The sequence below is a fragment of the Lynx canadensis genome, chromosome C1, assembly GCF_007474595.2.
Source record: "Lynx canadensis isolate LIC74 chromosome C1, mLynCan4.pri.v2, whole genome shotgun sequence".
NCBI classification, from domain to species: Eukaryota; Metazoa; Chordata; class Mammalia; order Carnivora; family Felidae; genus Lynx; species Lynx canadensis.
Genome location: NC_044310.1, coordinates 212518418 through 212541792, shown reverse-complemented (window position 1 = coordinate 212541792; position 23375 = coordinate 212518418). Strand labels below are relative to the sequence as shown.

Genomic DNA, 23375 nt, shown 5'->3' with positions numbered 1-23375 from the left:
CCCCTCGAGCCCCACGAGCCCCGCGTCGGGCTCTGTGCTGACAGCTCAGAGCCTGGAGCCTCCTTCAGATTCTGTGTTTCCCTCTCTCTCTGCCCCTACCCCTCTCGTTCTCTCTCTCTCTCTCAAAAATAAACACACATTGGGGTGCCTGGGTGGCTCAGTCAGTTGAGCGTCGGACTTTGGCTCAGGTCATGATCTTACCACTTGTGAGTTCGAGCCCCGTGTCATGCTCTGTGCTGACAGCTCGGAGCCTGAAGCCTGCTTCGGATTCTGGGTCTCTCTCTCTCTCTCTCTCTGCCCCTCCCTTGCTCTGTCTCTCTCTCTCTCTCTCTCTCAAGAATAAATAAAACATTAAAAAAAATTAAAAAAATAAACACATTAAAAAATTAAAAAGAAAAGTAAGAGTGGGAGATGATTTGTATGCAGCACAGCTTACGTCATACACAGTTTTTTTGTGTTAAAAGAGGGAGAAAATGAGAACATACATGTACATATGTTGGTATAGAAGCTCTGGAAGAAGCTGTCATCAGGGGTACCCTGAAGGGTGGGTGGGCACTGGATTTGGGGGCCCGGTGGTTGGGCAGAGACATCTTACCGTATGTGTTTACATATGTATTTGGATCATGTGCACGTACTCAAAATTCTAAATCAAAAGCAACAGCAATAAAACAGAAATAGTAATTACAAAAGAGAGGATAGCCAGGGGGCGAGGCTCCCTTTGAGGAGGGGCTGAGTGGAGAGTCCCCCGCCGTGGGCCCCCGCGTGCTGACCCCTTCCCAGGGCTCCCGACGCCGCAGGCCCTGGACACCTGCATGGCTCCTCCCTGTCCTTCCCGGGACGCTTCCAGCCTCCGAAGCTGCTCCCACGATGCCCAGGCCTGGCCGACTCATGGGGGCTTACATCGGGCCAGGGGCCTATGGGGGCCTTGCTGTCTTCACTCCCAGGCCAGCTTGCAGTCCGGGTCAGGGAGTGAACTTTGTTCTGCCCATAGCACAGGCACGGGCAGGATCAGAGTCATACAGTGACAACCTAAAAGGATGTCATGGTTGGCTCTGTGAACCTCTTCTCCCAGGGATGGGGACCCCATGCTCTGGAGGGCCAGGCGACCTCCCCACGGTCACACACAGCTGTTGTTTCAACAGAGATGGCCCTATGCTGGGATGAATTACCCAGAATGGGGAGTTTCTATTCCTGTAGACACCCGAAAGTCACAGCGTGCCCGGCCTGTAAAAATAGCCCGTGCTTTGGTCTCTAACGGGATCTCCCGGTCCTTCCCCGGCACCGAAGCTGAATCCGTCAGGGTGTTTCGGCCCAGACTCTCTTGAGCGGCTGCCATCTCTGAGGGGGTCCCTGCTGAGAGCCACCCAGGGTCCATGAGTGAGTCTCAGCTCTCCCAGCCCTGCATGTGGGAGGCGTGGGGGAAATCTCTGCCTGAAGGGCCCTCGGGGACTATGTGGCCCAAGGCCGAACCATGTTGCGGTGGAGGCCCTGGCTTCCCGGCACGGCTGCCCACACCCGCCCTGCTGCCCGGCCCTTGAAGATGCATGTACAGGGGCTGACGCGTCCCCCGGGCTGGGGCCTTCCTGGCCCGCCAGTCCCCTCAACATGAAGGCGTGCACCATCGTACTCCTTGTGTGGACGGCAGTTCTGAATCCTGAACCCCAGAAGGGCTGGAAGTCGGGAGAGCCTTCTTCAGACGCTGGCTGTCCCTGTGTGACCCCCAGCCTTTCTTCAGTTGTGTCTCACCTCTGTGCATGCCATGGTTCTTGCCCCCCCTTCTCCCTGTTTTTTTCGGAAGCTGAGTGAACATCAGAGGGCCTAAGAGTGAGACCGTCCCCCTAGAAACCTGTTTCTCATGCCCCATTGTCGTTCGCTTGGTGGGGAGGGACTCCCACACAGCCCCTCTCCAGAGCCAAGGGAAAGAGCCCCCCCTCACCACCCCCTCCCCCAGCCAGACAAGGCTGGGGCTAGAGCCATTTGAAAAGCATCTTGGTCCCACCCCCTCATTTCACTGATAAGGAAGCCGAACCCCAGAGAGGGAAGTGGTTCTCTCCAGGGCAGGCTGGTGACGGAGCTGGGACGACAAGTGACATCTCACGGCTCACTCAGCTGCACCGGACCCCCAACAGGTAACAGCCCCCCGGGCCACTTAGAAAAATCGAGACACAGAGGCCACGGACTGACCTCGTTTTCCTGGATGGCGGGTGACTTCCTGAGGCCTGCTGGTGCTTTGTGGTCTGGGCTCCGTCCACACCTGCCCGGACTCGGCGTCCCGGTTGGAAGGGGTGGCCGCAGCCCCCAGCAGCCTCCACGACAACAGCAGCAGCAGGCGGAGGGCTGGTTTGTTCTTGACTATCGGTGACATTTCCTACGAACCCTCAACTTCCTCCTGATTTGACTCAGGGTTGTAGCATCTTGCTGGGGTGGGGAAACCTCACCGTAGGCAGCCCGGGAGCCTTCCCCAGGGGGGCTTGGCTTGCGTGTCACTACCTCCTGCCGGCCCTACTGCCTGCCTCCCGGAACCTGGCCCTGGAAAGCACCAAGAGCCCAAGACCACACGCTCTCAGGAATCACCCTCTAGCCCCTGGGCAAGGTGCTCCAGGCAGGCCAGGGCCGTGAGTAACTTCCCCGGCCTCAGTGGACCCCTCTGGAGAATGGAAACAATAATGGTTTTTTCTTCCTGGGGCTCTTAAGAGCAGTGAGTGATGGAAGAGCTTGGCCGTGCAGTCAGCAACTGGGAAGCTGTGCCTGCTGTTATATATCATAACTGGATTGGTCCCTATATGTACCCCTACGGTGCACACGGATGATTGGCCCCACTTGGCCACAGCAGGGAAATCACGTCAGGTGATACAGGTGGATCGGGACGGTGGACACTTGAAGGAAGGGATGAGGTTTTTAAGAGGGGAGGCGAGAGTCTGAGGGGAAATGGGAGGCGGTAAGTGGAATCAGGCACCCCAAAAAGTGAGGAAGGGGGAGCTGGGGGCTCCTGGCTATATCGAAGGCTCTTGCCGGTGATACTGGTGATGCTGTTGGGGGAGGGGAGATAAAGGAGAGACTCAACGTGAGGGCCAGGGAGGCCCCCCACCATCTGTTTGACCTCGGGTAGACTCTAGCTTCTGTGAGCCTCACTGTCCTCACCTGTCAAATGGGCATCATTATAACAACGGTCCAGGAATGGACTGAGTTCCCATCGGAGAGCACTTAGCACAGGAACAGCCACATCTCAAGTCCCTGAACCGACCCCTCTCTGACTCCCCGAACCCCACTCCAACCCGCCAGGCTCGGGGTGCAGCTTCGGCAAAACTTTGGAGTCAGGGAGATTCTATGTGCTCTGTCCCACCTGTGTCCTGTTCCTTTTCACATCGTGTCCCCCAGAAGCCCAGCTCAGGTGTAGACAGATGAGTTTATTTATGCTATGGTGTTGGTGGCAGATAATGGCATCCAAATAAATATTTATATTCTGCCTGTGGGATTCAACACTGCACTCCCAGAGGAGACAGGAATTTCAGGCGAGGAACCTGGATGACACTGGTCCAGGGGCATGTTCCTCCTCAAACGACATTTCTCAGGGGCTGTACCAACTCTTCTCAGCCATGGCTGGCCCTCCCATCTTGTAGGTGGCTCACACCACAGTGCTCCGTGAGGATGAGGAGTTTGGCAGCAAAAGGGGGGAGGGTGGACCGTCTCAGCCCGCAAACCTCCCAAAGTTCCATTCTCACTGTTGCTGGTGTTTCTGGAAAGTTCTTCTGTTGATGGGAGGAGGGCTGGCTTGGTCTGAGCCACACAGCTCGGTCTGGATGCCACAGCTGTGCATCCTAGGCCTCGGGTCTGCCCCAAGTGCGACACCGGCCTAGGCGGCCTCAGGAATCACAGCCCAGAGCCAGCCTGCTTTAGTAAGAGAGCCGGCAAGGTGAGGCCACGGGCTCCTGGCTCGCAGAGCTAGGCGGTGCCGTTCGGATGAGAGAACCCAGACGGAGGCCACACAGCCAGAGCAGCTAGGAGCCTTTGGACTCCTAGGCCAGTCCCTCTTCACACACAATTTTCTCTCCTCTTTACTTAACATTAGGAAACATTAATATATTGACAGAAGATTCCAGTTCAGGGTTAAAAACAACAACAACAACAACAACAAAAACCCCCAAAACCTTTCTTAAGCGTGAATTCCCTTGACAACATTCTGGATAAATGGATCTCCTGTCTGTCCTTACATACGCCTGGTGACGGAGAGCTCAGTACAGAGCAAGGCCACTCTGTCTGCTGTCAGATGCTCCAGTAACGAGACAGGTCTCTTTCTAGGGCACCTGGAGCCCATTCTGCAGAGTCATACAGGGGAGCGTGCCTTGAGCGTTGAGGGTGCTAAAATGGCTATTCTTTTATAGACCATGGGCAACTCCAGTCCTTTCCACGATCCCCCTGGGTTGTGGCTTCCTTGCCTGTCCACGTGCAGCCCCAGCCGAGAGTGCACAGGTTACCAAAACAGCACAAAGGCCTCTGTCTCCCTGTGTTCCTCCTCTAGATTCTCTAAATGCAGGCCTGGTTGCCATCATTCCTGGCTGGCTTTCGTGTTTGCAAGAATACTTAGGAATCCCCGGTTCCCCTTATGCTGTGGCCGCCTCTGTGTTTTGTGTATAAACATTGGTTCTTTCCCAATATTTCAGTGACATAGTTCTGATTTTATCTCTGACTCACACGTTATTTAAGAGACTACTTAAGAGAATGCATAGAAGTACCTATTATATATTATTAATATCATGGTGCTCAGCAAATAGCGCTGTCTTCTTTGTGGTCTGAGAACAGAAAGGGTGGCACCGCCGGGGCATACTCGGCGGGGCCCATTCCTGGGATCAATGTGGCAAAAGATCCTTGTCTTCTTGCAAGAAAAGTCTATTCCCCTGATTTATGATGCAGTCCTCACCGATCTGCCTTTTTAATTGGGCCATTCAGAGCTTAAAAGTTCTCTGTCCACTTGATCGATGATACTCCGAGAGGGGAGCATTAAGGTCTCTACCTACAATTATATTTCCATTTCTACTGTTTTGTGCATTTCTGGTGCATTCCCGTTACGTGTTTCTTTGCTGTGCACGTTGGAACATAAATTGTTTTATGTTTTAATTATTTATTGTAACTATTACCTTTGGAAAGTCTATGTGTTACTCTATTTTTACTAAAAAAAAAAAAAATGACTTTGTCATACTCCCTTTTTTTCTAGAGTTCTGTGTGCCTGATAAACCAGAGATTACCCCATCGTTTTACTCTGTCTGTGTCTCTTTGTTTTCTCTGTGTTTCTTACTGGCAAAAGAGGATTGGGTTTGGGCTTTTTTTTTTTTTTTTTTTTAAATGAGTGCTCCTTTTTATATGAGTATTATCATTTCTAAGGAGTATTATAATTTTATTATAAATGTCACATTTCTGTAAACCTCCACGGGGTTACTGTCTACGTAGAGACATGGCAGTTTTTTCATGTTTAGTTTCTATTGTGAATTTTCTCTTCCTTGTGTTTCTTTACGGTAGACAAGATAATTTAACCTGAATATCGAATTTAGAAACTATTTAAGTTTGAACTCCCACATTTGTTTCTATTAACAGCTGTCCAGACTTTGGGAGGATTTATTTAAATATCTTCCCTTCCCTTGCCCCTCTCTCCATTGCTGATCAGCATTTTGAATGTTTTTTTGTATCGCTCTTTACTCCTAATGGCTGACCTGTGGACAGATGAAACTTTTTTTTTTTTTAATGTTTATTTATTTTTGAAGGAGAGAGAGAGAGACAGAGCATGAGCAGGGGAGGGGCAGGGAGAGAGGGAGAGAGGGAGACACAGAATCCGAAAGGGGCTCTAGGCTCTGAGCTGTCAGCAGGGGCTCAAACCCACGGACTGTGAGATCATGACCCGAGCCGAAGTCAGACTCCCAACTGACTGAGCCACCCAGGCGCCCCGAAACTTTTCCTTTTTAAATCACACATCAGGTTTCTGTGGCCATTTCTCCTCTCTTAGGTGGCATCTGCTCTCTCACCTGTGACTTCCAATCCTCTCTGTCACTTCGTGCTTTGTTCCCAAGTTTCTCAGACGTTGCGTGTTGAGATGTTCATCTTTGACCTGGCAAGATCTACGCTTCATCAGCTGAGCACTGGTTAGTTCAAAGCATTTCTTTAAATTTTGTATGAGCCTCACTCCCACCCCTGCCGTGCCTCAAACACACACCCAGACTTTTCTTCTTTTAAGGGAAAGTCAAAGCCTCTTCTTCCTTTTCTCCTAGCTAGCATTTACTACACCTTACAAAAATTAAAATTGTTTTTGTGTCACCGCTAATTACTTAGAAAAATATATACAGAGAGAAAAAGAGAAGGAGATAAAAGATTGACTCTGCACCCACTACCTGTTAGAACGCAACCCATGTTTGGCATATGGAAAGTTTTTTCTAGGTTTTTTTTCCCTGTGTGTGGGCTTTTAAAATCATAGTTGAAGTCATTCTGAATGTATAGTTCTGTAGTTTGTGGGTTTTTTACTTAGCATAGTCAGCATAAACATAACATAATCAGACAGAAAAAATTTCCATTGAGTAGATTTACCATCCTGAAATTAAGCTCCTGTTTCTATTTAAAAGTTTGTGCGTTTTTTGCCGTCAGAAAAAAATGCTAAAGTAAACACGTTTCCGTACACAACTTTTCCTTCGTTTTCGTAATTGACTTGGGGTAAATTTCTAATCACCGGATGAGAGATTAATAACATTTCTTTGACTTGTACTGTGAATGATCAAGTCAAGCAGCTGTGTATACTCACCAGCATGTCAATGACTGTTTCACAGAACCCTTACCAGCTTCTTTATTGAAATGATGAGCAAAAATTTATGTCTTTGTAAATCCTCCCCTGGGAACCGTTGGTGTCCTCTGCCTGTTTGTCTGTTGAGGGTCTTGATAATGTATATGTTTTTCATACTCTTCATAAAGAAAGAACATCATTTGTCTGACATTACTTGTGTATTTTCCTTCCCTAGTATATTTCTTGATGTTAACCTTTTTTAACAGAAAGAAAATCTCCTAGGTTTCTATACATTGTGGTCAGAATATAGCCAACATAATTTCTGCTTTTTTTTTTAATAGAAGATTTTGTTCTTGGTAGGCAGATAATTCATTTTGGCAATTGTTTTTTTTTTTTTGGATACTTGAGAAAAGAGTAGATTACATTTCTGTTTCAAACCAAATTCAAGAGCTATTAATCAAATTGTATTCATTCTATTGTTTATATAACTCTACATCCCAACTTATATCTTGCTTACTTGATCTGTTCAAGTTTATAGTACATTAGAGTCTGATGCTACACCGTGTCTTTGCCAATGGCCCTTCAGATTCTAGCGATTAGACTTCATGTACTTTTATAGACTATTATTCAGTGCATAAGATAACTCTACTGGCCTTCATAATTTTTCTTTTGTTAATGTTAAATAACCTTGGTTCTGATGCGTGGATTTATTAAACTCTATAATGCTTGATGTGAATATTACCACTGACTTTCTTTTTATTCAGATTTGTCTGCTATACCATCATAGGACTTTTACTTTGAACATGTCTCTGTCATTAAGTGTGTCCTTTATAAGCAACAAAGAGTTGTATTTCATAGCTGACCTAAAAACGTTAGTTAATAAGGAAAGCATGACTTTTTTATGTTTATTGTAATTTCTCTGCTCGGTTTCTTTTTCCAATTTATTTACTCCTTTGCTATATGGTCTGATTTGTTTGTTTGTTTCTATCTTCTTTGGTGATTTGAAGATATGCATCCTGTTTTTAATAGTCCGTGGTTAGTTACTTCAAGGTTTAAAAAAAAACCTCTTACATTCTCTGTAATTATCAAAGTGAAAAAAACCCCGCAACAATAACTTTAATTTCCTTTTATGGAATATCTGCTTAGCCCGTGTCCTGTTACTTACCACCATCCCTGCCCCCACCACCCCAAGGGCATTCTTCCTTCTTCATCAATTGATCTAAGGGATTACCGCTTGTCTTTTAAAAAAATTTGTTATTATTTTTTTTTACCTTAATTAAAAAAAATTTTTTTAATGTTTATTTATTATTGAGAGAGAGAGAGCGAGAGCACAAGTTGGGGACAGGCAGAGAGAGAGGGAGACACAGAATCCGAAGCAGGTTCCAGGCTCCGAGCTGTCAGCACAGAGCCTGACGCGGGGCTCGAACTCACGGACCGCGAGATTGTGACCCGAGCCAAAGTCGGTCACTTAACCCACTGCACCACCTAGGCGCCCCTGTTACTATTTTTTTTTAAGTTAATTTATTTATTTTGAGGGAGGGACAGAAAGAAAGAGAGAATCCCAAGCAGTCTGTGTGCCCAGGGTGGGGCTCGAACTCACAAACAGAGAGATCATGACCTGAGCTGAAATGAAGAGTCGGATGCTTAACCGACGGAGCCACCCAGACGCCCCTACCTCTTGTCTTTTTTAAGTGACCTCTTTTACAGCACTTTTCTTTTAAGTTTACATTTGTAACCATAATCATCATAACTGAAGTCTCTTCGTGGTTCCCTGCTTTTAATGCTCTGCCCTAAGCTTTCCACCTTGATATTTTCATTCTTCATTGTCATTACCTCACGGAGGTCTAAATTTTTGCGTCTCGGAGTCCATTTCTTTCTGGAAGCCACACATTTCTGAGGGTAGTTTTCTGTGTTCTTCACACCGTCACAGCAACCCAGATGGGTAGGAAAGACTCGTGTCCACATTTTCTCCCTCAAACCTCTTCTGTCGTGAATTACTTTTTCAGAGAAGTTTCCAAGGAATTTGCTTTGTTTATTCACAGATGTTTGTAGGCCTCGATATTAATGTCATCTAAAGATGTGAGCGGAACATCTGGGAGGGGCTCTCTTTCCATAAATTTTGCACAAAACATGGCTTCTCTGATCCAAGTTCTCATCTTCTTTGTTGTCCCATTCAGCCCCATCTCTCAGGCACCCCGCTGCCTGTCGGTGACTAACAAAGGTCATCTTGGACCCTTCAGGTCTCTTCACACATCTGATTTGCTTGACCCGTGACCTCTTCCCATTCAATTCTATTTCCTTCCTGGTCTGAGGCTGGAACCAGGGCCCGTTCAAATGCTTCTTGTGAGGCGATCAGACCCACCATCCCTGCTGAAGAAAGAGAACACATATAGATGGTCCTGATGGGAATGGGAATTGGGAACGTCCCCACTACTGCACGTCACGCGCTAACCAGCTTGTGACGTAAATAGAAGCATTACGACAGCCTCGGGGGTGGCTATCAGGTGGCCGCTCCAGCCTCCCCCTTCAGGAGACCCCGCTGCCCCATGGGAGCACTGGTGACCTGCAGCCCAGCTCTGCCCCTTCAGCTCCACAGTGATGGTGGTCCTGGGGCCACACTGTCCTTGTGTTGCTTCCGGCCAATCACCGAGCCCGGAAGAGGCACTAGTCCCCGGTGACTCCCGCTTGACCTGGGACCCCTCCACCAGGCCACCCAAGCTTAGGGGCTCCCCGGTGGTCCGGCCAGCAGGTTTTCAGAGCCTCACCGTGCGCTGACTCTCCTCCCACAGAAGGCTTCCTTCCCTCTCTCCTTCCACAGGTGTCCGACCTGCCTCTCCTCTTTATCCCACACCGACATTTGTCCCGAGAAATCTCTCAAATGTCTAATCCTGTCTCAGCGTCTGCTTCGCAGCGTCCCAACCCCCCCACCCCCCACCTCAATGCAACAGGTGGACAGGGGGGTTGGTGCGGATCCCCGGGTTGGCGGGAACAGGAACTATCGAGGGCCCCTGGCAACAGGTCAAGTGTGGGGAGCTTGCTGGCTCCTAGCACAAGTGGACTGGCCGTTGTTGGCAGCTGATCTTCGAGAAAAATGACTGCTTTATCTCTTGCTGCAGGCTGGAGCCTTTTTATCTTCTTCCAGAGACGTTCCTGATCTTTTTTTTAAAGAAGATTTTTTTAGAAAGATGGTTTCCTTGAACTTTCCGAGGGAATTTAGAGGATTAATTTTTCAGATGCTCTGCTTACTCTGCCGTTAACTGGAAGGTTTTTTTTTTTTTTTCAACCTAATTTCTTTTTGACAGTCCATAGAGTGCTTTCTCTGACTTCAAAGATTTCCATTTGAAAAGTTGCCATTTGAAGTCTGTCAGTAATTCAAATGTGCCCTTTAGGATGGTCCTCCCGGAGAACACAGATAGCTGAATTGTGTCTCTTTCCCACACATACACCCGGTGCCATCGAGTCAGACAAGCCCCAGCCTCCGTCAGACCATTTTTCTCCCTTTGTTTTTCTTTGGTTTGTTTGACTCAGCCACATGCTGGGGCTGGGTTGGGTTTTACCTTTGAGCATCACTGACTTTTTTTTCTTGGCCGCTTTAGTTGTAGTCATTGAACCACTGGTGATGCAGTAGATTCTTCCATGGAGGACGCCTGAGCATGACCCAGCCAGAAAACGGACGCCTGAGTTCCTCTTTTTTGCAGCCTCGTTGAATTTCTTTAAACACAAACCTATATTTGCTCTTATTCTTGTGGTTCTTGGCTTACTGCTGCTTCTGCTATTGAAGGTGACTTCTCTGAGCCAATCGAGTCTTCCTGTTTGGTGTTGCAACACTTTCCGGTGAGACCGGGATTTGTTTTTTTTTTTTTTCTGGCCTGCCTTTGTCATCATTTTTGAAATTTCTCTTGCTGGTTCTAAGTTATTCTAGCTATTTTCTGAGATAGGCCTGGGGATAGTTTGGCACTTTTAGCCGGGAGGAAGCAGCCTGCCAGCTTGTGTTTCTGACGGGTGTCCTCCAGCGGGAGCAGGTGCACAGGGGGCTCCACACTGCACAACTCCAGGAGGCGCTCTTCTCAGAGACCTCGGGAGCACGAAGCTTTAAATGTGAGGAAATACATTTTCCTACATCTTTTGTGATATAAACCCCTAAGCATAGTTAACACATAAGGAAACCACCGAATCAAGCAACGTATGTTAAATGTTTAACACATAGTTCTCCATGGATGATACAAAAATCTATTCTTTTTTGCTAGCAGTTAGAGAGGGTTTGGGAATGGCATTCTTTTACATATTTTTTAATGTTTATTTATTTTGAGAGAGACAGAAAGAGATTGGGGTAGGGGCAGAGAGAGAGAGAAAGAGAGAGAATCCCAAGCAGGCTCCCTGCTGTCAGTGTGGAGTCTGACATGGGGCTTGAACTCATGAACTGTGAGATCATGACCTGCGCCTCAATCAAGAGTCAGATGCTTAACTGACTGAGCCACCCAGGTGCCCTGGGAATGGCATTCTATATAGGGTCTCAAAAATACCCAAATCTTTCCTTCCCAAAGGCTTACAAGGGAATTATACTAATAGACCATAGCAGAATGGGAATTCTCTTACCCATATCTGTGGAGCAAAGAAATAAGTCACACAGATGTTTGTTGTGGAAGTTTTTGTTCCCTAAAACCCCTAGAAAACCTAAATGTTCGTGAGTAGGCTATTAGCTAAATGAGTTGTGGTATCTCCTCACAACAAGAAACAACAGTGCATATTAAGAAGAAAAAGTCAATTCATCGATGTTAACGTGGAACAATTTCCAAGAAACATTGCAAAGTGACAAAGCAAAGGTCAGAGCTGTGGGTGTAATATTTTCCAAATTTAAAGAAGCATCATATGTATATATGTATGTATGTATATGTGTGTGTATGCGTGTGTGTGTGTGTGTGTGTGTGTATGCCTATCTTTGGAAAATTTCTGGAAAAAGTATGCACAGAACTGTTAACCGTGGTTGCCTCTGGAAAAGACAACTGAGGCCCTGGGGTACAATAGAGGCTTCTGTTTCTTTCTTTCTTTTTCTTTTCTTTTCTTTCTTTTTTTGTATTGTCTGAATATCTTATGGAATGCATGGAATACTTTTTCAATTAAAAAAAAAAAAACTACTAGGGTCGCCTGGGTGGCTCAGTCAGTTAAGTGTCTGAGTCTTGACTTGGGCTCAGGTCATGATCTCACGATTCATGGGTTCAAGCCCCGCATTGGTCTCTGTGCTGACAGTGGGGATCCTGCTTGGGATTCTCTGTCTCTCCCTCCCTCTGCTCCTCCGTGACTGGCTCGTGTGCATGTGCGCGCACGTTCTCTCTCTCTCTCAAAATAAATACATATACTTAAAAAGACCTAGTAGAACAACACAAGCTCAGCTGATAGCTGCATTGGTCGCTAGTACAGGGTTCTTGGTCACAGACTATGTTGGCACCTTCTCCCTGCCACATCGACATTTTGGACCTCAGCCCCTGCTGCCAGGAAGTCACTGAGGGCAGGAGAGTCCTAATGAGTAGTCTGTGGCCCAGAGCGACTGACTCCCACATGCAGCGACCTTGTGTGCTCCAGCACCGGGCACGCCCAGCGCCTCAGACCAGCCACACCTGCCCATCTGCTCGGGAGGTGGGGGCGGGAGAAAGGAGGGTGGGTGGACTCGGGCTCATATTTGAATTCTCTGTCCACTGGGCTGCACATGCCCTGGCTTTGATCTGCTCCAGGACCACCGTTACGGACCTTTGTGTCCCAACCTCCCTTTCCCAAATTCAAATGCAGAAATCTAACCCCCAAGGTGGTGGCGTTAGGAGGTGGGGCTTTGGGGGAGGTGACTAAATCCTGAGGGCGGAGCCCTCGTGGGTGGGATCAGTGGTCTTAGAAAAGAGACCCCGAAGAGCCCTCTTGTTCTCTTTCCACCACGTGAGGACAGAGAGAGGAGTTGGCAGTCTGCACCCTGGAAGAGGGCCCTCACCCAACTGTGCCGGCACCCTGATCTCGGACTTCCAGCCCCCAGAGCTGTGAGATACAGATTTCTGCTGTTTATAAGCTACACAGCCCACTGAACCGAGGCAGTCACCTACCACGACACAGAAGTCCACAAGGGCATGCACCCGCCCCCCTCCCCCCAATTTGGCCAGCTCTTAAGTGAGACCTGGCCAGGGCCTGCCTCGGACCCTCATCTTTGGCCTGATCGGAAGCCCTGACTTGGGATCTTCTGTCTGTTGGCAACCAGCTTCCCCATGCAGCCACACTGCAGCCTGGTCCTCTTGTCCTTGAGACCGGCTCTAATTGTCCACCTGTGTAAAAGCCTTTCTTTGCCCCGTGGAGAACTCAAGCCGTCACATCCCCTCTGGGAATGTCCTTTCTTCCGTGTCTCTCCGTTTTCTGCCTGGTTTTCTCCTTGATGTAACAAGGGGCTGCAGCACCTCTAGACTTTATGTCTTTCCAACGTCAAGTCCCACTGAGAGAGAGCCCCAACTCCCTTCCTAGAAACCCAGGTAAGAGTTACTGTTGCTTTTTGTCCTCTCTGGGTGGGTCAAATGTCTATCCCTGAACCAATGAACAACTAGTCACCGTGTCTGTGACCAGCCCTTCGGGCAGGGGTGGGGTCAACTCTGTCCAGCCTTCCGGGATGCGGGTGGCGGGAAGCAGACAGACAGCATGCAAAGAGGGTCTGGGTCCCCGAAACAGCATTTGAGTTCCCGGTCAAGCTGTAGCTCGTCAGCCCTGCCCTAGTTCTCATGTTCTCAGCTGTGTGAAATTCTCGCTTTGCTTAAGCCAGTTTGGGTCAGGTTTATGTCATTGTTACTATTTTCTTCTTCTTCTTTTTAAATGTTTCTTGATTTTTGAAAGAGAGAGAGTGAGCAGGGGAGGTGCAGAGAGCGGGGCCGGGGGAGGGGTGGGGTGCAGAGGATCCAAAGCCGGCTCCGCACTGGTAGCAGAGAGCCTGATATGGGGCTTGAACTCACAAACCGTGAGATCACGATCCGAGCTGAAGTTGGACACTCATCCAACTGAGCCACCCAGGCATCCTGGTGATTGTTACTACTTTCAACAGAAAGAGTTCCGACTGAAGAAAAGGACAGATGTTCACACACAATTCCATTTTTGTAAAAGAAAAAAGGGACACACACGTGTGCACGTGTGTGTGCGAGTGTGAGAGAGTCTGGAATGATACACAGCAAAAGGTAATAGTGGTTATACCTGGGCAGCTGGATTAGAGGCAATGTTTTCTTGCATTTTCTAGTTGTTACTTAATGGGCACGAATGGCGGTGGGACAAAGTCACTTGGATCCATCACTTGTAGAGAGCGAGAGGAACTTCGTCTAATCTGCTGTTGGTGTTGTAGGAAAGAACATGAGTCAGCAAGTAAACAGAAGCCGGAGCTGCTCCTTCAGCGATGTGGATGAGCTGATGAAGACGGTGCAGCTGACGGTCCACATCCCCACCTTCCTCCTGGGCCTCCTCCTCAACGTGCTGGCCATCCGAGGCTTTAGCACCTTCCTGAAGAAGAGGTGGCCAAATTATGCTGCCACTTCCATCTACATGATCAACCTGGCAGTCTTTGACCTGCTGCTGGTGCTGTCCCTTCCGTTCAAGATGGCGATGTCCAACGTATGGGCTCCCCATCCTTCCGTCTGTACCTTCGTGGAGTGCTTCTACTTCGTGAGCATGTACGGGAGTGTCTTCACTATCTGCTTCATTAGTCTGGATAGATTCTTGGTCATCCGGTACCCGTTCCTGGTCAGCCACCTCCGGTCCCCCAGGAAGATCTTTGGGATCTGTTGCACCATCTGGGTCCTCGTGTGGGCGGGGAGTATTCCCATCTACAGCTTCCACGGGAAGGCGGAAAAGTACACGTGCTTCCACAACATGTCCGATGGCACCTGGAGTCCCCAGGTCTTCTTCCCCCTTGAGGTGTTCGGCTTCCTCCTTCCCCTGGGTGTCATGGGTTTCTGTTCCTCCAGGAGCATTCACATCCTGGTCCGCCGTCGGGGCCTCACCGAGGACTGGGTCCAGCAGAAGGCCTGCATCTGGACAATTGCAGCCAGCCTGGCTGTCTTCGTGGTCTCCTTTCTTCCGGTCCATTTGGGTTTCTTCTTGCAGTTCCTGGTACGGAATGGCTTTATTGTGGAGTGTAGAGCTAAGCAGAACATCAGCTTGTTCTTGCAATTGTCCATGTGTTTCTCCAACATCAACTGCTGCCTAGATGTCTTCTGCTACTATTTTGTCATCAAAGAATTCCGCACGGACATCATGGCCCACCGGCCTTCCAGGGTCCAGCTCGTCCGCCAGGATACCATGACCAGCAGGATCTAAGGAAGGAAAGACCTACACAGAAGAAGGAACCCCCGGCCCCAAATCCCAGTAGCAGATATCGCGTTCCGACGTTTCTGATGTGGTGGACCGATGTGGCACATTTGCTGGTGTGCTTTCCCTTGTGGTGCTCATTGAACACTGTCTTTGCTCATTATGCTCCAAAGAGCTTTCCCCAGCATGCAGACAACTGGACATGAATCACCCAGTATTTGGGAATCTCTGAAGGACCCGAGAAACGGGTGAATTCTTTATTTCTAAGCTCAAAAACATGAGGCAGAAGAATTGAGAAAGAGGAGACCATCGGAGCAAGGCTGTTTCCCAGCTCTTCCCCATCCTTCTGTTAGACTAGAAGGTTCTGGAAAGGAAGAGAGACGAGTTAGGAGAGAGACCCGAGAGGGTTGGTCATGGTGGGAAATGCTCTGGGAACAGACGGAGCAGGAGGGATGCAGCAAGCTCCTTTCTAGTTCGGGGATCCCAGGGTAGAGCAGATTTGTACTTCCCCATCCTTTCTGGGGCTTTGTTGGCCAATAACCTCACAGAGATGATAGCAAGTGGGGGTGAGGGGGGCAGAGAAAGAACCTACAGAGAGCCCCAAGTTTCCTATGGGAAAGAAGGGCCTGGGAAGCCAGCCGAAGCTTCCCGTGTTCTCCCCAAGGCTGCAGAAGGATGAGGGGAGCCGGTGTGAACCAGGCCATGGTGAAGCTATGGACGCTTCGTGGAAGAATTGGGGACAGAGTGGAAAGGCACTGGTGACACCTGAGAGCCACAAGGGAATTGGATACACCTGGGGAAGGAAGGTGACAGGCCAAGGACCCCCTGTTGCCATCATGATGTAGCCTAGAAGAGGCTGATCTAAGGATTCAGGCTTGCTTTGGTTCAGCCAGAGGAGAATAAGGAACATGTGTTTGTCTTGCCCACCTGAATCCTGCCAGGACGGCTGGCTCGGAGCCACTATCCACAGAACTGTCCCTCTCCAGTGGCCGGGAGGGGGCAAATGAGCCAGCCAGGAATGGGAGGAATCATCTCGATGGCATGGAGCCCCTGGCAGTTCCTACTCGAAGACCAAACAACTGCCTCCCGGTTTGGACCGGGCTTCTCTCTCCAGTGGCCCCGAGGAGGAGGAGCGGTGGCGGCGTGAGCCTTGCGAGGACACAGCCGCCGCTCCAGAGAGCAAAATGACTAGAAGGATGGGTTGTGGGGTGGTTTTGCGAGACGGAGTGAGTGGGACGAGATGTAAGGGATGAGACCTAATGTGAGAAAGGGGGAGGTCTTTAGGAAGAAAAGAACCACTTTCTACTTGGAGGGAAAGGGGCTTCCACTGCCAAGGGGTGGGTGGAAGGTAGGTGGCTTGTGGCCGAAGAAGAGGGCGATTTCGATAATCCTGCCAGGAGGCGGGGGCGGAGGCTGGGTGATTACCGAGGTGAGGCCCGAAGCCACGGGGCTCTGTGAAGGGGTGGGGTAGCGGCGGGGGGTGGTGGAGAGGAAGCGTGGAGGGCAGAGCTGCTTCCTGCTTGAGAATCGCCAGCTTGGCTGAGAGCATCCAAGGGCAGGAGCCCCTCTGCCTCCTGCTTCCGCCCCGGCCAACTCAGCAGTCAGGTGGAGGGAAGGGTGAGAACACGGCGTCAACGAAAGGGTGGAAATAGCTGTGGAGGAATGATCGTGACCAGGACCAAAGGCTCCCGCCCACCCTCCCCCACACTGGGCATCCAGGAACCGGTAGCCTGGGGCAGAGGCTCTGCAGTCCAAGCTGCCCTGAGGTGCCTACACCCTGCACCGTTTCGCGGCCATCCTGGACAGAGGCTCTAAGAAAGCCAGGCTGTTACATCCAGCAGGACATTGGTGCCGGGGGTTGGTGGCGGGGCGGGGGGGGGGCGGGGAGCGGTCAGAGCCCATGGGTACGTGCAGTCACCGCCTCTCCCTCAGTTTCTCTCTTTGCACTGGGAGCTGGGGGTCCAACATGTGGCACTTATATCTACCACTTACATAGGGCCAGACAGGTTTCCTGGGAGAAAATTGATGGCAGGGCCCTGACAACCCATCACCCCCTGTGATGTTCATAAACATAAAATGTTGTCCTGGGGGCAGCATGACCCTGCCCGAGCCGGGTGATGGAGAAGGCGAGAGGGGAAGCTAGACCTATGAGCTCAGGTCGATATGGCAACCGTGGACTTGTGGGTGAGCCTTGGAGACCCCCCCACCCGCCCGCCACTGATCCCAACACACTGGAGGAGCCCACGAGCCTCTTCTGTCTCTCCATGGGGACCCATCCTGGTCTGCGAGTCACAGAGGACTCAGCAGGGTCTGTAGGGGTGGGCTCAGGTCCAGCGCTTCAGACCAGGCCGCTCTGCAGGAGGGTCCACACTGTAGGCCAAGCAGTCAGGCCCAGCAGGCACAGGAGGGACAGAGGTCAGGGTCAGGGTCAGGGTTCAGGTGCTGAGGCATTCGAGGGCCCATTCGAATTGGCGAACGCTGAGCTTAGTTGTGGAAATCACTGAAATTCCTGCCATCAAAGGAGGCTGGGGGACGTTATTTGGCCATAAATGTGACCTATTTTTCCTCCCAGTCTGGAAAAACCTGAGACATACTTGTCATATGTGCATGTATGAAGCTAGCACAATTAAGTGGAAAATGACTTGTTTAATCGGATTTGCCAAATAAATCGATTCCTGGGATGCTGCGTGACCTGGTCTTGGGGGGCACTTACCGGCTCCAGTGTAGAGCTGGTCCCTGGTGGCCCCTTGCCTGGTGACCCAACAATCTTGGCCGGAGGGACCAAGAAGGGCCCAGGCGGAAGCAGCCACATGGACGCCGAGTGTGAGCAGACACAGGAGCGGGGCCGGGGCCTGCCCGAGTGGCCAGGAGCCGGACCCTGCAGAGTCTGGCTCAGTGCAGGTCCCCGCATCTGCTCGGGGACTTGGTTCTCCGCGATAGCAGCTGCACCCTCTCCCTCCATCTTGTCCGACCACCACCATGATACTGGAGCTGCTTCCCAAGGCCCTGGCTCCTTTTACAGACATCGTGAGGCCCAGCAGAGGAGACCTGCTGACCACCAAGGGGCCGAAGACCCAGGGCCAGTACTCCAGAGGTCTTTGCTGTGACCCGTCCCTTCACTAACTGCCTGCGGAGCGAGTCTGACTCTCCCGGGTTAAATCTGAGTTTTCCTTTATGGCTCCGCACATGTGGACCCTGCTCACCTATCCAGAGCTCCTGGAGAGTGTGAACTCCTGGGTGCTGGCCCCGGGGCCACCTCTTTCTCCTAAATTCCCCACAGTCTCAACTACAGCCCAGTTCTGGCCTGGGTACCGAGGGCTAGCTGGGGACATCCTTGCTCCTTGACAATTGCTATATGTGCCCCCCACCGCCCGCTGCAAATCCATATGTTGAAGCCCTAACCCCCAGTATGATGGTATTTGGATGGGGCCTTTGGGAGATACTCAGTTTTATTTGTCTATTTAAATGTTTGTTTTTGAGAGAGAGAGAGCATGCGCGCGAGTGAGTGGGGGAGGGGCGGGGAGAAAGAGGGGGACAGAGGATCCGAAGCAGGGTCTGTGCTGACAGCAGTGAGCCCGATGTGGGGCTTGAACTCATGAACTGTGAGATCATGACCTGAGCCCAAGTCGGACGCTCAACTGACTGAGCCACCTGGGTGCCCTGGGAGATACTTAGTTTTAGGTGGCTTCCTGAGGTTGGCGCCCTCATAGTGGGATTGGTGCCCTGACGTGAAGAGCCACCAGAGTGCTGTCTCCCTCTCCACCTGCATGCCCCGAGGAAAGGCCATGTGAGGACACTGGGAGAAAGAAGGCAGCCATTTGCAACCCAAGCAGAGAGCCCTCAGCGGACATCAACCCCGCTGGCACCTCGACCCTGGACTTCCCGGCTCCAGAACAGTGAGAAATAAATTCCTGTTGTCAGAGTCGATGGTGTGTTGTTAAGACAGCCCAGGAAGACCGATACAACAGCCATTTCCTGCTGACCCAGCGGCTACCTCATATCTGGGCCACGTCCCCTGGGGGGACAAGGGCTGACCTTCCTTGGGGATATCGGCCCCCGTGGAGCTGGTCCATGGGCTGCACAGTCCTCTTGACTCTCTCTCCGGGGACCCTGTGAAGCTGAAAGTCATGATATTTATGCTACCTAGCTGCTACGGGATCCTGATGACATTTGCACTCGAAAGATCCCCGCCTAATGGCAAGTTGCCACAAGTAGGCGCTAATTGCAAAGATGCTTGAAAGGGCTGAGGCCTGGCAGGTGACTGTGGAGACCGGTAGAGGTAAAAGGGATTTTGTTAAGAGATCACGAGGAGAGCCCGGTATCGCGGCGCTGTCTCGGGGTGGAGACACCGGCATGGGCTCTCAGGAACCGCGTGGAAATGGTGGTGGAGATTCCCACGCCGAACCGCCCTCCGCTGATCCCGGTGCCGTGGACAGCGACCTCCCAGGGCCAAGGAAAGGAGGCAGCTGGGGTCACCGCGAGAACCCCGCTGCCGAGGGGGCAGGGGGCTCAGGATCCGTAAGAACAGCGCTTTGTGGAAGCAGCACCCCCTGCAGCTACCGTCACGGCCCCCTCCTGCTTTTGTCCACCCACAGCCGGCTTCGCTAGGGAGCCCAGGACACAGAGCCGTGAACGGGCGTTGAAGGGAGGGTGGGTGGCTGGGCAGGGTGGACGCCCCGAGCTTGAAGCCGAAGGCCGAGCAGATGCCGCTCTGCCCAATCCGGGCCTGAGCCTCCTCTGCCCGCCCGCCCCCCCCCCCCCCCCCAGCCAAGAGCCCGCAGAACGTGTCCTCCTCACAAAGCCACTACAGGAAGGACAGCATGGAGCCTTGATCGTGAGCTACAACCTCCTTGTGGCCCTCTGCACCTTGAAGTCTGGGAGGGAAGATTCGAAGCGCTGTCACATCAAAGCCCGAGGTCACTTCTGCTCGGTGGAGGGGCCCCGAGTTCACCTTCGTTCTGGGGGCCATCGTGGAGCAGGTGTAACCAAGATACTCCCTGTGAGGGGAGGCTGTTGGGACGGGGTTCCGGGGGGCGCCCACAGTCACACAAGCGTCTCTGCAGAGCGTGTCCCCCTGAGAGAGCCCTCGTCTCTAAGGACAGCTCGGGGGGTACCTCCGTGCAGGTGAGGGCGTGCAGCTGTGTGTGTGTGTGTGTGTGTGTGCTTCTCGGTTGAGCCAGGACTCGCAGAGGACTGCCGGTGGGGGAGGGGGGGGTGGCGCACAGAACTGAGGAGAGATCCGCAGGAATCAGACTTGACGGGGCCAGATGCAGGTGGCCCAAGGGTCCAAAGAATCAGAGATCCAAGGGTCCAAAGCTGATTCTCATGGATGGTGCGTTTAAGACGGAATGGCTCTGACTTGGGGCACATACTGTGTCCAGTAAGCCAGCGGTCGCGGGTGAGGTCCAGGGCCAACCACAGCTCTGGCCGTGGAGGGGTGGGGGTTTCCCCGAAGGGCAGAGAGGCCTTACGGACTAGAGGACCGGCACCAGATGGGTGGGGAGATGTCTCCCTCCCCAAGGTGGGCTGGGCTCTGGGCTCTGGGTGTGGCCACCTCCAGTGGCAGATACAAGCCTCCCTGCTGTGCTTTTCTGCAGGTTTTCCTAAGTCTCAGGCGTGACCTTAAAGCGGCAGCTGGGGCTCAGCTCTCACTGACGGGAATCCAACGTGTGGCGCAGGGCGGAGCGGGGCACGAAGGCAAAGCCGGGAGGCACGTGGGGAACCTGGCAGCGTGTCCTGGGGCAGGAGGCCCCGAAATACATTGGGAGGAGAAGGAGGGGAGACCAGAGAGATTCAGGGAGCTGGAAAGGACGAAAAGGATAGCAGAGGGCAAGTGTGATCTGGGAACTCTCTAGTAAATGATGGAAAGTTGTGCAGTGCCCAGCACGGGCGGATGTGGAAACAGGGAAGGGAGGCTTGGCAGCCGGCAGCCTTGAGGCAGCATCAGGGAAAGAGATGCCCGAGGGCATCACCCATGGGATATGTGGCTGTCACGGGCCGGGCTCTGTTCCCCCTCAAGGCTGTGACACTGGGGTCTCAGTGAGGCTTATCCAAGCCTTCTAGGCAGGAAGCCAGGGTGACCCTGGGGGACTGAAGGTTGCTTGGTAACTGTGGGACCAGAGCAGGCCACGGCCACTCCCGTGGGCTGAATGCTGGACTCCCCAAGACTACCTCCCTCCTGTGGCCAGAGTTGGCCATGGCCCTGAGCTACATTCAAGGTGGGCTCCCGAGGCCTTGGAGGCAAATGGGGAAAGCTCGGGGGCTGGGTCAGAAGGTCAAGGCTGACTCCTGTCTCCACCCCTGACCATGTGTGCTCATGGCCAAGGTACCCCATGCAGTGTCCTTACTTCAGCCCTGCCCACGATGCAGCAACACATGGAAGATGTCTGGCACGCGGCGAGGGCTCGATAATTTATTCAGAATTAGACTTGCAATCACGTAGAATAATTGAGTTAGGATTGTGGTGAGTTCCTTTTTAAAACAAAGAAAGGGGGCGCCCGGTGGCTCAGTCGGTTAAGCGTCTGACTTCGGCTCAGGTCATGATCTCGCGGTCCGTGAGTTCGAGCCCCGCGTCGGGCTCTGTGCTGACGGCTGGGAGCCCGGAGCCTGTTTCGGATTCTGTGTCTCCCTCTCTCTCTGCCCCTAACCCACTCGCATTCTGTCTCTGTCTCTCAATAGTAGATAAACATTAAAAATTTTAAGAAAATAATAAAACAAAATAAAACAAACAAACAAACAAAAAAGAAGACGAAGTAGTGGCCTATTGCTCTCTGGGTAGGTCACGGGTCTCAAATCAGTTTTGTGCATGGATTCCTCCTGCAGTCTGGAGACCCTTGTGGGCTTTCCCCAGGATAGCAGTCTTATTTTTTTTTTTCTATTTTTTTATTTTTTTAGAGAGAGAGCGAGGTGGGAGAGGCAGAGGAAGAGAGAGAGAGGGAATCGTAAGCAAGCTCCATGGTCAGCACCGAGCCCCACGCGGGGCTCGATCCCGTGACTCTGGGATGACAAGCCGAGCCAAAATCAAGAGTCAGATGCTCAACTGACTGAGTTACCCAGGCGCCCCCAGGACAGCGGTTTTAAATGCATACAGTAAAATGCATAGGATTACAAAGGAAAGCTGATATATTAAAATGCAGTTACCAAAATTTAAAAATTGTGATAGAGGGGCGCCTGGGTGGCGCAGTCGGTTAAGCGTCCGACTTCAGCCAGGTCACGATCTCGCGGTCCGGGAGTTCGAGCCCCGCGTCAGGCTCTGGGCTGATGGCTCAGAGCCTGGAGCCTGCTTCCGATTCTGTGTCTCCCTCTCTCTCTGCCCCTCCCCCGTTCATGCTCTGGCTCTCTCTGTCTTAAAAATAAATAAACGTTGGAAAAAAAAAATTTAAAAATTGTGATAGAGCCACGTACATGCTTCATTACTCAGGCCTGGCATAAGAAGGTCTGGGACCATGGTTAATAATCATCATACTTTTGAATTAGTGATGAGCTGAGCTGAACCAATGCTTTGAAATTTCTGCAGCGACTATGGTGTGATACGAAAATAGCTGGGGCTTCTACTGGCGGCCGGGTCCCAGGGACCGTCTGCTCTCCTCTGGTGCGAGGCCCGCTCACACCGTGGAAGGAAATGCTAGTTTCAATTAGCGATTCGTGAAAACAAGCGTGTAATGTTTTTTTTCCCCAGCCGGTTCATGACTGCCCTGAATTTCACGCCTGACCTCCAGGTTACGAACCTCTGGTTTAGGCAGACGTAAGGGCACCTAGAAATAGATGCTTTTCCTTTGAGGAAGGATCGTGTGTGCGCCCTCTTGGTTATGCAAATGTGCGCACCAGTGTGCCCTTTTCCTCGTGGGGTTGTGGGCAGTGGGGCTTAGAGACGCTGGTCTGTTGGTATATAGGGGGAGGCTCTCTGGGGCGTTCGGAAAGCAAAGACACCCATGTCCCCACCCCTGATCTCTGAGATGCAGGGTCAGGCGTGCCTGAGCAGGAGTGCTACGGGTGGTCCAAGGAGCAACGGCAGAGAAAAACAGTGAGGCCCTCAAAGTAAATGACCTTGAGTAAAGGCGGGAGGCTGACATGCTGTTCTCATTTCAAAGCTGGAGGGCTGAGGCCCGCGTGGAAGGTGGCTGGCGCTTGATGTCCCTTCCCACCCAGCCACCCTGCCCCAGGGGCAGTGCTTTGGGAAATGACACCTGCGTGTGGAAAAGTGGACTACAAGGAGCCATAAACCTGAACCTGGACAAGGGCATCCCAGCCTTGGGGCAGCAGCATCCTCTGTGCAAGCAAGCTTCAACAGTGACACCTT

At 51.5% G+C, this 23375-nt stretch overlaps 1 protein-coding gene across 2 annotated transcripts; it reads left to right on the top strand.

The window, feature by feature from the left end:
• Positions 1-2017: 2017 nt before the first annotated feature.
• GPR55 (G protein-coupled receptor 55) lies at positions 2018-17714 on the top strand. 2 transcript variants are annotated; one of them, XM_030326925.1, is made up of 3 exons: positions 2051-2129; positions 13824-13953; positions 14115-17714. In XM_030326925.1, exon 3 carries the CDS (start codon positions 14123-14125, stop codon positions 15083-15085), a length of 963 nt encoding a protein of 320 aa, XP_030182785.1. In that variant the 5' UTR covers positions 2051-2129; positions 13824-13953; positions 14115-14122; the 3' UTR covers positions 15086-17714. The 2 variants fall into 2 exon arrangements, with proteins under 2 accessions (XP_030182786.1, XP_030182785.1); XM_030326926.1 differs by lacking the exon at positions 13824-13953 and having other exon boundaries at positions 2018-2129.
• The last annotated feature ends 5661 nt before the right edge of the window (positions 17715-23375 follow it).